This window comes from Neomonachus schauinslandi, chromosome 13, assembly GCF_002201575.2.
Source record: "Neomonachus schauinslandi chromosome 13, ASM220157v2, whole genome shotgun sequence".
Taxonomy (NCBI): Eukaryota; Metazoa; Chordata; class Mammalia; order Carnivora; family Phocidae; genus Neomonachus; species Neomonachus schauinslandi.
In genome coordinates, this window is record NC_058415.1 from 72,898,576 (window position 1) to 72,914,333 (window position 15,758).

A 15,758-nucleotide genomic window follows, 5' to 3' on the forward strand; every position below is an offset into this window, starting at 1 on the left:
TGTTGCAAATAAATCTTTTGTTGTGGTTGTTTAAAAGCAAACCAACAGTGGAGCTGTAGTGGTTGTGTAAATAAATCAGACGTAGTTCTCCTCACTGAAGATTAATACAAGTAAATGTTGGGGGCGGGGTACACTTTCCATAAGTGGCTAATATCTAAATTGTATTCCATCCTGAAACGTTATCCATGTAGTACATGATTCCTTTGCTGTGGTGGCCAGAGCATCGAGTCAGTGGGACCCGAGTCCAAACCCTAGCTCTAGCACTTGCTAACTCCATGACTTGGGACAGCCCAGTGCCTGGCACAGAGAGGGCACCTTGGTAAATGTTGGATGAGTGATGTATGAAGTTACTAAATGTATGAGGTTCAGTTTCCTTATCTGTAAAATAAGTATAACAACACAGTTGCTTAGCGATTACGGTAACTCTTGGCATATAGTAAGCATCCAATTAACACTAGATGTAATGATAATAAATTTTATACTAGAATCCTTTTATTGATATCAAGCAAGTCCCAGAAACAATGTGAGTTATCTCAGTTTATGAGGGTGGTGAGAGGAATATACTCACATGACATGGCCACTTCTTTTTTTTTTTTTTTAAAGATTTTATTTATTCATTTATTTGAGAGAGTGGGAGAGAGAGAGAGCACATGAGAGGGGGGAAGGTCAGAGGGAGAAGCAGACTCCCCGCCAAGCAGGGAGCCCGATGCGGGACTCAATCCCGGGACTCCAGGATCATGACCTGAGCCGAAGGCAGTCGTTCAACTAACTGAGCCACCCAGGCGCCCGACATGGCCACTTCTGATAGTCTTTCTAGCATTGTTTATTTCTCTTTTGCTATAGGCATTTATTAAAGCAGATTGTGTGTTTAACAGTTCAACAGCAAACTTAAAGGGTAAAGACACAGTGTTAAGGAGCAATACAAACCAACTGGAGATCTTCTGGACACAATTCCATCACAGTTCTAAGAATAATAAAGCAAAAGCGAGATACATACTGGAGAGAATAAGGGAGTTCGGTTCGTATGGGGAAGGTTGTGTAGAAGTGAGTTTGGAATTGGAATTGGAAGTGGGAAAAAAAGACACTGGGGAGACCATGTGGAGATTTCTCAGGCTACAGTGGGGGGAGGTTGGTGTGGTGTCTTGGGCTGGGGACAACAGGTGCTGGTGGTTGGAAGTTCCTCAGTGGGGGCGGTGGAAGGTGGGGTGGCTTAGGCAAAGTGGAACCAATTTGCAGATCACCTTGGTAATTGCACCAACTTTCCATTTTGCTATTTCTCAACTTCTTAATGCCTTGTTTGAACATAGAAACATTCCAGAGAGGATCAGAACCATTAGATAAACTAGAGGTTGGCATTGTTTTCATTTTAAGGTGGTCCCCCTTGTTGGGTTTTCTTTTTTCTTTTCTTTTCTTTTTTTTTTAAGATTTTATTTATCTATTTGACAGAGAGAGACACAGCGAGAGAGGGAACACAAGCAGGGGGAGTGGGAAAGGGGAGAAGCAGGCTTTTGCCGAGCAGGGAGCCCGCTGCGGGGCTCGATCCCAGGACCCTGGGATCATGACCTGAGCTGAAGGCAGACGCTTAACGACTGAGCCACCCAGGCGCCCCAGGTTTTTTTTTTTCTATCCAAAGACAACAATTTAAACAGTTTAAGTTTGGTTTTAGTAGATCACAGAGTATAAAGAGAGGCCTAATGGTTATGGATTTGATTATCTCTTTGGTATCCAACAATTAAAGGGAAGACCAGTTTTCATCTGACTTAGTTTGGCAATTGCAATTTAAAATCTGGGTCTCCTCTGAGGTCATGTAAGCCCCTCTGGCATGTTCTCCCTTCTTTCCCGTAAAATTACCTTCCATTTTACCTTCCATTCTGATTCTAAGCTAGCTGATGGGTTGGGGAGTCAGGGTTTAAATATCTCTTTGTTTGTGAAAAGAATTAAAGAAATATGCCAACACCATTTAATACAAGGCTGTCCAGGATGACACATAAGACACTACATTACAGAGAAATAACAGCTCTGCATACACTGAGGGTAAAGAGAAAGAATGTGTAACTTGTCTTCCCTTATATCCTTCTATTTTTGTTGTTGTTATTGTTCATATAAATGCCTTTTAATTCCAAGTGAAAATTTTAGACAGAACATTCTTTGTTTTTCTGCATTCATTTTTTTTCCTTCTGTTATTGGAATGCCTGCATTAGTGCATCAGTTGATATATATAGCAAAAATACTAGGATCAAATGCAAGGTTACTGCATTGATTCCATGCTAGAAATATTGTTCCCTACTTTATTGATTCTAATATATGTACACTTGATAGACATTTCATTTTTTAAAGTGTTATCTCTTAGGAGATTTCTGTTATTTAACATGATCCCAAGATGTAATTCTCTAAAGAAGGGAATGGCAAATTATTTTAATGCTTTTATTGTTTTTGTTTCTAGCCTATTCCACTAAGCTCAACAAATTTCCTGTATTTAATATTAATGATGACTTGAATGATCTGTGTACCAGTGCAGTAAGCCCAAACACTACCAAAGCCACACGATATGCTCTGAATGTGTGGCGATATTGGTGCGTGACCAACGGGCTCAAAGATCACACGGACATCACCAAGGTAAGAAACTTTTTTTTTTTTAAGATTTTATTTATTTATTTATTAAGATTTTATTTATTTATTTATTTGACAGAGAGAGAGAGCACAAGCAGGTGGAGTAGCAGGTAGAGGGAGAAGGAGAAGCAGACTCTCTGCTGAGCAAGGAGCCCAGTGCAGGGCTCGATCCCAGAATCCTGGGATCATGACCTGAGCCAAAGGCAGATGCTTAACCAACTGAGCCACCCCGGCGCCCCAAGAAACTCAAGCTTACTTCTTCTCTCAGCCACTTTCACAGCTTCTAAGTGCTGGGCATTGTGTTAAGTATTGTGGGGAACACAGAACAGTTGTTTTTTGCTTGAGAAAACTTTGAAAGAACATGAAATCAAAAGAAAAATATACACAGTACAAAGCAGAATTTAATAAGTGTCTTATGAATGTACAGATCAGAAATGCCAAAAAATTCAGATGGATAAATTAATTTCAGATTGGTGAAACTAGTGAAGGAATTGATATTTAAGCAGTGTTTTGAAGGAGAGTTAGAATGTCGGTAGAATTGGCTGAAGACAAGAGTCTTCTAGGCTGAGTGACATGAGGAAGAATAAGATTTGGAGGGATAGACTCACTTGCCTGCAGCAGAGATTTCGGATAGGGGGATAGTGGACTATAAAACCGGATTTTGATAGACCCTTAAAGGCCAAACTAAAATCTTGTGAACATTGGGAAGCCGTTGAAGTTTTGTTTTGTTTTTGCTTGTGAAGAGAGACCTTATCTGAAGGATTATTGCGGTGTGGCAGCAGGGAAGGGACTGTCAAAATAGGGAGAATGCTCTGACTATTAGATCTGAAGTGTTAGGCAAAAGGGAAACCACTGAAGTTTCTTTAACAGGGAGGAATATAGTGAAAGATATTTGGAAAAATTAATTGGAAGTGATGAGCAAAAATTTATTTAGTATCCTTGGCCATCAGTTTCTCCAGTTGTAAAATGAGCTCTTAAAATCTCTTCCAATTTGAAATGTTTGAGGTTGGTGAATGGAAGGAAATATTTTTGGACATGTAGAGACAGAATAGAAAGGCATATTTTGATTTGGATATACTGAGTCTAAAGCAGACAGATGTCCAGATGGACATGTCCAATAAACGGTTGTGAATGTGGGATTCAAAACATGGGAGAAAAAGGGGCACATGGCTGGCTCACTCGGTAGAGTATGCGACTCTTGATCTTAGGGTCATGAGTTCAAGCCCCACATTGGGCCTAGAGCTTACTTAAAAAAATATATATATATATAAATAAACAAGCAAACATGGGAGAAATGCTAGAGCTGGAAGCATAGATTTAAAAGTCTTGCACATAGAGGTCATAACTGAAGCCCAAGGCAGGTGACATCTCCAAGTTTGGTTATGTGTTTAGGGCACCAACAATAGATGAAATAAGAAATCCAGGTTTCTACTTCTGACAGCATGGTGCTCTAGATACTGTGAGGGGCCTTTCTGTTCTATCTGCAAAAAGGAAGGAAGACATCCACAGCGCGTGCACGCACATGCATACACACACACAAGACAGCTGGACCTGGAGCCGTGAGCAGTAGCACATATGAAAGGTGAGGTTCTCCCTGAGGACATATATTGATAACATTATTAAGGAAGGGAAGAGACTGATGCACGGAAGAACCCTTGATTTAGGAGAGGACCCTGAGGGGCACCTGGGTGGCTCAGTCGGTTAAGTGACTCAGAGTCCCGGGATCGAGCCCCACATCAGGCTCTTTGAAGAGAAACACCCAAAATATAGGGGATTGGGTTTTTTTGCAGATTAAAATCAACTAAATATGTGCTCATTAAAAAAAAAACAACAACAGAAACCACCAGCCACTCAAGGAAATAGATCACATGAATGAGTCTGCATAGAGAGAACAAACAATAGATTTAGACACCAAGGACTTTAGATAGTATATTATAGACTAAGATGTGTGATATATTTATAGAAATGAAAAGAATTATACATTGAGCAAGCAACAACATAGTAATCAAAATAATCCAGCAGATTTGAAAATAAAGAAGAATTTCCACTTCTGGCCATAGGGAGAAAAAGGCCCAAATTACCCTTCTGCTGTAACAACTAGAAAACTGAGCACAATATGTGCAACAACTGTTTTCAGACAGAACAGACAGCATAGGACTTGATCCCTTAGAGAAAGGTAACAAATGAGAGTACTGAGAAAGGTCTTGCAACAGATGTGGAGAATAGTTAGCTCTAGACTAAGCTCTGCTCTAATCACACCCAACAAATCTTCAGTGCTAGACCCAGGTGCATGAAAAGGTGCTAACATCACTAATCATCAGGGAAATGCAAATCAAAACTACAATGAGATACCACCTCCCACCTGTCAGAATGGTTAGTGTCAAAAAGACAAGCAATAACAGGTGTTAGTAAGGAATGTGGAGAAAAGGGAACCTGGTGCACTGTTGGTGGAAATGTAAATTAGTGCAGCCATTGTGGGAAACAGAATAGAGTTTCCTCAAAAAGTTAAAATTAGAACTACCATATGATCCAGCAATTCCACTTCTGGATATTTGTGTGAAGGAAATGGAAACACTAACTTGAAAAGATTTATGCACCCTCATGTTCATTGCACCCTTATTTACAGTAGCGAAGACATGGAAGCAACCTAAGTGTCTACTGATGGATGAATGGATAAAGAAAATGTGGTTCATATATACACAATGGAATATTACTCAGCCATAAAAAAAGAAGGAAATCTTGCCATTTGCAACAACATGCATGGATCTTGAGGGCATTATGCTAAGGGAAATAAGTCAGAGAAAGACAAATACCATATGACCGAACTTTTATGTGGAATATAAAAACAAAACAAAAACAACAACAACAAAAAACTAAACTGAATTCATTAGAAAAAGAGAAAAGATAAGTGGTTGCTAGAGGTGTGGGATGGGAGGGGGAAGGAGAGTAAAATGGGGGAAGGTGGTCAAAAAATTCAAACTTCCAGTTATAAAATAAATAGGTCCTGGTGATTTGATGTACAGCTTGATGACTACAGTTAATAATACTGCATTATATATTTGAAGTTGCTAATAGAGTAGATCTTAAAAGTTCTCATCACAAGAAAAAGAATTTAACTATATCTGATGATGGATGTTAGCTAGACTATGATAATCATTTCGCAGTACATGCAAATATTGAATCATTGTGTTGTACATCTGAAACTAATGTAGTGTTATATGCCAATTACATCTCAATTCTTCTTCTTTTTTTTTTAAGATTTTATTTATTTGAGAGAGAGAATGAGAGAGAGAGCACATGAGAGGGGGGAGGGTCAGAGGGAGAAGCAGACTCCCTGCTGAGCAGGGAGCCCGATGTGGGACTCGATCCCGGGACTCCAGGATCATGACCTGAGCTGAAGGTAGTCGCTCAACCAACTGAGCCACCCAGGCACCCACATCTCAATTCTTCTAAGTAAAAAAAAAAAAAAAAAAAGGCAAGACTCAGAAGGATTGAATGATTTTCAAGTAACTTAACTGTATCCCAGAACAAAGCTTAAAAATACTTATAGGAACATAAAAATATCCAGAACCAAAGAAAAAAAATTCACAATGTCTGGCAACTAAACAAAAATTATCAGACATGCAAAGAAGCAAGAATATATCCCTTAAAGAATGAATCAATCAGTCGCTTCTCGGCCTTTTGACTAAGATCAAGTGAAGAATGAATCAATCAAAACCAGCCCAGATCTAACAAAGATTTTAGAATTAGCAGACAAGATATTAAACAGTTATTATAAAGAAGATAAACAAATGGCCAATGAGCACATAAAAGACGCTCAACTTCATTAGACTTCAGGGAAATGCAAATCAAAACTACATGAGATTCCACTTCATATCCAACAGGAAGACTACAATAATAGTAATTTTTAAAAAAAGATAATAACAGGTGTTGATGAGAATGTAGAGAAACTGGAACTTGTACACTTCTGATGGAGCTGCTTTGGAAACAGTCTGGAATTTCCCCTCAAGTTAAACATAGAGTTACTCTTTCACCCAGCAATTCCACTCCACGCATATACCCAGAAAACTAAAAACATGTATCTGTACAAAAAGTCATACATAAATATATGTTGTAGCTTTATTCACAATAGCCAAAACAACCCAAATGCCCATGAGCAGAAGAATAGATAAAATGTCACGTATCCATACAATGGAATATTATCTGGCAATGAAGAGAAATGAAGTGCTGATAGATGTTTACATGAATGAACCTAGAAAACATTATATTAAACGAAATAAGTCAGAAATAAAAGAACAAATATGTATTATTCCATTTATGTAAGATATCTAGAATAGGCATGGTCATAATGACAGAAGGTATGAGAGAGGTTACCAGGGGCTCGGAGGAGGAGGAAATGTGGAGCTATTGTTGAATGAGTACAGTTTCTGTTTGGGATGATGAAAAAGTTCTGGAAATGAATAGTGGTGGGGGTTGTGCAATATTACAAATGTACTTAAAGGGGGGAAAGATGGCGGAGGAGTAGGGGACCCTATTTCAACTGGTCCCCGGAATTGAGCTGGATATCTACCAGACCACTCTGAGCACCCACGAAACCAGCCTGAGATGTAAGAAGATCTGGATCTCTACAAACAGAATATCGCAGGCGGTTGGTTTTGAGGTAGGAAGCGGAGAGCCGTGATCCTGCAGGCAGATATCGGAGGATAAACGGCGGCGGGAGGGAGCCTGGACGTGGGGATCCTACACCGCTGGTGAGTGACAGCCTCGCGCTCTGCGGACGGGGCACAGACTCACAGACCAGTAGTGTCGGGAAAGAACTTTAGGGCAGCCCCCAGGGTGGAAAACCAGACCGGCGGGGTCGCACGCACGCGAACCACAAGCCCCCCGGACAGAAACCGGAGCGACGGTCGCGCGTGCACGTGAACTGCAGCCTCAGAGACGGACACCCGGTGCCCGGGTCGCGCTGGTGAACTGCAACCCCCGGGGGTGGAAACCCCAAGCGGTGGAGTCGCGCGTGCGCGAATTGGGAGCGACTGGTGGTTTTAGAAGCACAAAGGGCAGAGACGAGCCCCGACCTGGAGGCAGGACTGGGCGCGCTGCGGAGGGGCACACAACCCAGGCCGCTGCGGTTTATAGCAGCACGGACAGAAACGGAGACGGTGTGGCCTGGAGAGCTCACTGAAGAACAGACTGTGGTCTCTCTGCTCTGAGGCAGAGGATTGGAAACGGTCTCTTCTGCTCTGACTCGCGGAAGAGACACGGAAAGCCGCCAGGGAAAGGCACCAGAGAACAAAAGCCCCAAAGACTGAGTCCCGCTGAGCCCATCCCCCGCCACAGGGGCGCAGGGCAACTCCGCCCAAACAGAGTTGCCTGAGTAACAGCGCGGCAGGCCCCTCCCGCAGAAGACAGGCTGGGAAAACAAGAGGCCAGCAACCCTAAGGTCCCAAGAAAACAGGTGCATCTTGCTTGGGTTCTGGTCAATAATTTCGACTCTCTACATTGCCTCAAACACCCATCAACAGAATGACTAGGAGGAGGAGCCCCCAAAACAGAAAAGACTCAGAGATTATGACTTATGCTGCAGATTTACAAATGGATGCAGACATAACCAAGATGTCAGAGATGGAATTCAGGCTAGCAATTGTGAAGACAGTGTCTAGAATGGAGAAATCAATTAATGGCAACATAGAGTCTCTAAGGGCAGAAATAAAAGGTGAATTGGCAGAACTTAAAAATGCTATCAATGAGATCTAATCCAATCTAGATAATCTAACAGCTAGGGTAACTGAGACAGAAGAGAGAATAAGCGATCTGGAAGACAGTATAATAGATAAAAAGGGAAAAGAGGAGGCCAGGGAAAAACAACTCAGAATCCATGAAAATAGAATCAGAGAAATAAGTGACACCATGAGGCGTTCCAATGTCAAAATCATTGGAATCCCGGAGGGAGTGGAGAGAGAGAGAGGGCTAGAAGATATATTTGAGCAAATCGTAGCTGAGAACTTCCCTAATCTGGGGAATGAAACAAACATTCGAGTCCTAGAGGCAGAGAGGACCCCTCCTAAGATGAAGGAAAACAGGCCAACACCCCAGCATGTAATAGTAAAACTTGCAAATCTTAGAACCAAGGAAACCATCTTTTTTTTTTTTTTAAGATTTTATTTATTTGCGAGAGAGACAATGAGAGACAGAGAGCATGAGAGGGAGGAGGGTCAGAGGGAGAAGCAGACTCCCTGCTGAGCAGGGAGCCTGATGCAGGACTCGATCCCGGGACTCCAGGATCACGACCTGAGCCGAAGGCAGTCGCTTAACCAACTGAGCCACCCAGGCGCCCACCAAGGAAACCATCTTAAGGGCAGTTAGGGGGAAGAGATTCCTTAGGTACAGAGGGAGGAACATCAGAATAACGTCAGACCTATCCACAGAGACCTGGCAAGCCAGAAAGGCCTGGCAAGACATATTCAGGGTACTAAATGAGAAGAACATGCAGCCAAGAATACTTTATCCGGCAGGGCTTTCATTTAGAATGGATGGAGAGATGCAGAGCTTCCACGACCGGCAGAAGTTGAAAGAATATGTGACCACTAAGCCGGCCCTGCAAGAAATATTAAGGGAGGTTCTATAAAAGGGGAAAGACCCCAAGAGTGATCTACAACAGAAATTTACAGGGACAATCTATAAAAACAACGTCTTCACAGGCAACATGATGACAATTAATTCATACCTTTCAATAATCACTCTCAACGTGAATGGCCTAAACGCTCCCATAAAACGGCACAGGGTTGCAGATTGGATAAAAAGACAGGACCCATCCATATGCTGTCTACAAGAGACTCATTTTGAACCTAAAGATACATCCAGACTGAAAGTGAAGGGATGGAGATCTATCTTCCATGCCAGCGGACCTCAAAAGAAAGCTGGGGTAGCAATTCTTATATCAGACAAATTAGATTTTAAACTAAAGTCTGTAATAAGAGACACAGAAGGACACTATATCATTCTTAAAGGGTCTATCCAACAAGGAGATCTAACAATTGTAAATATCTATGCCCCCAACATGGGAGCAGCCATCTACATAAGCCAACTGTTAACCAAAATAAAGAGTCATATTGATAACAATACGTTAATTGTAGGAGACCTCAATACTCCACTCTCAGCAATGGACAGATCATCTAGGCAGAAAATCAACAAGGAAACAAGAGCTTTGAATGATACATTGGACTAGATGGACCTCATAGATATTTACAGAACATTCCACCCTAAAACAACAGAATACTCATTCTTCTCAAGTGCACATGGAACTTTCTCCAGAATAGACCATACACTAGGTCACAAATCAGGTCTCAACCAATACCAAAAGATTGAGATGATTCCCTGCATATTCTCAGACCACAATGCTCTAAAACTGGAACTCAATCACAAAAAAAAAAATTTGGCAGAAATTCAAACACTTGGAAGCTAAAGACCACTCTGCTCAAGAATGTTTGGGTCAACCAAGAAATCAAAGAAGAACTTAAACAATTCATGGAAATCAATGAGAATGAAAACACATCGGTCCAAAACCTATGGTATACTGCAAAGGCGGTCCTAAGGGGGAAATACATAGCCATCCAAGCCTCACTCAAAAAAATAGAAAAATCCCGAATTCACCAACTAACTCTACACCTTAAAGAACTAGAGAAAAAGCAAGAAACAACGCCTAAGCCACGCATTAGAAGAGAAATAATTAAAATTAGAGCAGAAATCAATGAATTAGAAACCAGAAACACAGTAGATCAGATCAACGAAACTAGAAGTTGGTTCTTTGAAAGAATTAATAAGATTGATAAACCACTGGCCAGACTTATCCAAAAGAAGAGAGAAAGGACCCAAAATTAATAAAATTATGAATGAAAGGGGAGAGATCACGACTAACACCAAGGAAATAGAAACAATTATTAGAAATTATTATCAACAGCTATATGCCAATAAACTGAGCAATCTGGATGAAATGGAGGCCTTCCTGGAAACCTATAAGCTGCCAAGACTGAAACAGGAAGAAATTGACAACCTGAATAGGCCAATAACCAGTAACGAGATTGAAGCAGTGATCAAAAACCTCCGAAAAAACAAGAGTCCAGGGCCTGATGGATTCCCTGGGGAATTCTACCAAACATTCAAAGAAGAAATAATACCTATTCTACTGAAGCTGTTTCAAAAAATAGAAACAGAAGGAAAACTTCCAAACTCATTCTATGAGGCCAGCATTACCTTAATCCCCAAACCAGGCAAAGACCCCATCAAAAAGGAGAATTTCAGACCAATATCCCTGATGAATATGGATTCCAAAATCCTCAACAAAATCCTAGCTAATAGGATCCAACAATACATTAAAAGGATCATCCACCACGACCAAGTGGGATTTATCCCCGGGATGCAGGGGTGGTTCAACATTTGCAAATCGATCAGTGTGATAGAACACATTAATAAGAGGAGGGAGAAGAACGATACGGTCCTCTCAATTGATGCAGAAAAAGGATTTGACAAAATACAACATCCTTTCCTGATTAAAACTCTCCAGAGTATAGGGATAGAGGGAACATTCCTCAAGTTCATAAAATCCATCTATGAAAAACCCACAGTGAATATCATCCTCAATGGGGAAAAGCTGAGAGCCTTTCCCTTAAGATCAGGAACACGTCAAGGGTGCCCACTCTCACCACTGTTGTTCAACATAGTACTAGAAGTCCTAGCAACAGCAATCAGACAACAAAAAGAAATAAAAGGTATTCAAATTGGCAAAGAAGAAGTCAAACTCTCTCTTTTCTCAGACGACATGATACTTTATGTGGAAAACCCAAAAGACTCCACCCCCAAATTACTAGAACTCATCCAGCAATTCAGTAATGTGGCAGGATACAAAATCAATGCACAGAAATCAGTTGCTTTCTTATACACTAACAACACAACTGTAGAAAGAGAAATTAAAGAAACGATTCCAGGGGCGCCTGGGTGGCTCAGTTGGTTAAGCGACTGCCTTCGGCTCGGGTCATGATCCTGGAGTCCCGGGATCGAGTCCCGCATCGGGCTCCCTGCTCGGCGAGGAGCCTGCTTCTCTCTCTGACCCTCCCCCCTCTCATGTACTCTCTCTCATTCTCGCTCTCTCAAATAAATAAATAAAATCTTTAAAAAAAAAAAAGAAAGAAACGATTCCATTTACAATAGCACCAAAAACTGTAAGATACCTCGGAATAAACCTAACCAAAGAGGTAAAGGATCTATACTCTAGGAACTACAAAACACTCATGAAAGAAATTGAAGAAGACACAAAAAGTTGGGAAAATATTTCATGCTCATGGATCGGAAGAATAAACATTGTTAAAATGTCTATGCTACCCAGAGCAATCTATACCTTCAATGCCATCCCGATCAAAATTCCAATGACATTTTTCAAAGTGCTGGAACAAACAATCCTAAAATTTGTATGGAATCAGAAAAGACCCCGAATCGCCAAGGAGATGTTGAAAAAGAAAAACAAAGCTGGGGGCATCACGTTGCCCGATTTCAAGCTATATTACAAATCAGTGATCACCAAGACAGCATGGTACTGGCACAAAAACAGGCATACAGACCAATGGAACAGAATAGAGAGCCCAGATCTGGACCCTCAACTCTATGGTCAAATAATCTTTGACAAAGCAGGAAAAAACATGCAATGGAAAGAAGACAGTCTCTTCAATAAACGGTGCTGGGAAAATTGGACAGCCACATGCAGAAGAATGAAACTCGACCATTCTCTAACACCACTCACAAAGATAAACTCAAAGTGGATGAGAGAGGAATCCATCAAAATCCTAGAGGAGAACATAGGCAGTAACCTCTTTGACATCGCCCACAGCAACTTCTTTCAAGATACATCTCCAAAAACTAGTGAAACAAAAGCAAAAATGAACTTTTGAGACTTCATCAAGATAAAAATCTTCTGCACAGCAAAGGAAACAGTCAACATAACAAAGAGGCAACCCACAGAATGGGAGAAGATATTTGCAAATGACACTACAGATAAAGGGCTGGTATCCAAAATCTATAAAGAACTTCTCAGACTCAACACCCAAAAAACAAATAATCAAGTCAAAAAGTGGGCAGAAGACATGAACAGACACTTCTCTGAAGAAGACATACAAATGGCTAACAGACACATGAAAAAATGTTCATCATCATTAGCCATCAGGGAAATCCAAATCAAAACCACACTGAGATACCACCTTACACCAGTTAGAATGGCAAAAATGGACAGGGAAAGAAACAACAAATGTTGGAGAGGTTGTGGAGAAAGGGGAACCCTCTTACACTGTTGGTGGGAATGCAAGTTGGTACAGCCACTTTGGAAAACAGTGTGGAGGTGCCTCAAAAATTTAAAAATAGAGCTACCCTATGACCCAGCAATTGCACTACTGGGTATTTACCCCAAAGACACAGATGTAGTGAAAAGAAGGGCCATATGCACCCCAATGTTCATAGCAGCAATGTCCGCAATAGCCAAACTGTGGAAAAAGCCAAGATGCCCTTCAACAGATGAATGGATAAAGAAGATGTGGTCCATATATACAATGGAATATTACTCAGCCATCAGAAAAGATGAATACCCAACTTTTACATCAACATGGATGGGACTGGAGGAGATTGTGCTAAGTGAAATAAGTCAAGCAGAGAAAGTCAATTATCATATGGTTTCACTTATTTGTGGAACATAAGGAATAACATGGAGGACATTAGGAGAAGGAAGGGAAAAATGGGGAGGGGGAATTGGAGGGAGAGATGAACCATGAGAGACTATGGACTCTGAGAAACAAACAGGGTTTTAGAGGGGAGTGGGGAGGGGGGATTGGTTAGCCCGGTGATGGGTATTAAGGAGGGCACGTACTGCATGGAGCACTGGGTGTTATACGAAAACAATGGATCGTGGATCACTACATCAAAAACAAATGATGTATTGTATGGTGACTAACATAACATAATAAAATTAAAAACTACAAAAAAAAACCAAAAACAAACAAATGTACTTAAAGCCACTGAATTGTATACTTACAGATGGTTAAGATGGTAAATGTTATATATATTTTACCACAATTAAAAAAAAATAAATCAGTAAAAATGTAACTATTTCACCTTTATTAATAATTTTAAAATTCACCTGTTCTCACAGACCCCTATCAGCATTTCTTCATCCCCACTAACCTTAATCTTTTCTAGGCCCGAGGGTCTTGTCTCTCAGACTTTGCAGTTGTCTGTTACTGGGAACCTTTACGTTCCCATGCAGGAATCCCCAAAAAGAACCTAACTTCTCCACACTCTCCAAGGTTTAAATAAGTTCTGCATCCCAGGTGGATAAAATGTCCCATCTGTCCCATAGAGTGTGCCTTATCACTGCACTAGGATTTCTTAGTTTCCCCTGTGTTAGCTAGAGGAATCATGGATGAGAAAGAAGATAGATTTCAGTCTTCTGTAATCTATTCACATGGGTGGCTCAAATTAAACATTTTTAATAAGAAATTCTTAAGAAAGAGGTCAGTATCTTAGAGAATTAGCCAATATTTAGTAAAAAGTAGGAATTGTGATATCACAGCCCATATTCTTCAATCTCATTTTCTTGGTCTAGATGCAAGGTATTTTTAATCTAGATATGTCTTTTTTTTTTTTTTGAAGATTTTATTTATTTATTTGACAGAGAGAGACACAGCGAGAGAGGGAACACAAGCAGGGGGAGTGGGAGAGGGAGAAGCAGGCTTCCTGCCGAGCAGGGAGCCCGATGCGGGGCTCGATCCCAGGACCCTGGGATCATGACCTGAGCCGAAGGCAGATGCTTAACGACTGAGCCACCCAGATGCCCCTAGATATGTCTTTAAAGATAGATAAAGGGGCACCTGGCTGTCTCAGTTGGTAGAGCATGTGACTCTTGATCTCGTGAGTTCAAGTCCCATGCCAGGCATGGAGCTGACTTTAAAAAAAATAAAAATTAAAAATAAAGATAGATATAGCTGGCAACAGACAAGGTGAGTAACAGCTCCTGATCTGGTTTGGTAGCTGGTGAGCCTCAAATTTAGTTGTTTGTTCAAGGGAGAAAGGAGAGAGTCAAATCAGACTTAAAAATATCATCTAAATAAGCAGGGTGCACACTGGCAGCCTCACTCTGTTATCTACTGTGTGAGTTCCACATAGTATTTTTCCTCCAGGTTATTTTCACAAGTGTGATCTGATCCTCACTGACCCATCTCCCTCGAGGTTGCTGCCTCACTGACTTAGACTCACTGTTGGAAAACAGAGCATCTTAAAGTTCCACACCTATCTTTCTAAATAAAGTAAAATCCGATTAACTGCAAAAATGAAGTCATTTTTGTTGCCAGCAAAGGTGACTTCAAGATTCATTTTATTCATTTTATTCTTTTAGAAGAGTACTTGCAGTTCATAAGCATTTCTCCACTTTCTTCATCCCCCTCGATAAGATTATCCACAGAGGGGTTTGAGGCATTCCCCAAAAGTAACTCTTGGTTTTACTTGTCTTTGAACTCTTTCAAGTGTGAAGGATTACTGTGTAGTCCTGAAACTTTGAAATTTGCCACACAAGTCAGCTATTTCTTATTCTGTTCTTTTTGGAGTCATCTACCCCATGACCAAGCTCTTACTTCTTTTTGGTCATTTTTACCTCAAGGAAACCAAGTTTATAGTCCATGGTGAATTTTGACATGGTAAATCCATACAGAGTTGTTAATGAAGAAAAATAGTTTCACACAGTATCTTTATAACAAATCAACAAATTGAAGACCTTGTAACCTGGGCAAATAACCACCAACCAAAACTCAGTCTGAGAAAACTAAGAAGGCAGCCAACGTGGGCCAGAATGAATGGTTTCTTGTGTGCAAACAACATAAATTTTGTGACTTGACATTTCTCCCGGAATTGCTGTTGCTGTGGTTTTACTTTGAAACCTGTGGTATTCTATGTAAATCAAGAAAAATATTCTGCATCTTAAGTCAGCTCGGTTCTCCTGACTGCAAGGTTAATTCCTTGACTTAACCCACATGTACCAGTTCATTGTGGATCACTGATGTCCTGCAGGCCTTCTGCTAGGTGTGAAGACCCACGTGGTCACGTATAAGATGTAGTTTTTG

At 40.8% G+C, this 15,758-nt stretch overlaps 1 protein-coding gene across 2 annotated transcripts in view; it reads left to right on the forward strand.

Moving 5' to 3' along the window:
* Positions 1 to 15,758, forward strand: part of KIAA1958 (KIAA1958 ortholog) — an 83,369-nt gene that overhangs the window by 62,253 nt on the left and 5,358 nt on the right. For both annotated transcript variants that reach the window (XM_021691399.1, XM_021691400.1), the window contains one exon: positions 2,444 to 2,616. In XM_021691399.1, the coding sequence (XP_021547074.1) occupies positions 2,444 to 2,616 (173 nt within the window). The remainder of the gene's footprint in view (positions 1 to 2,443; positions 2,617 to 15,758) is intronic.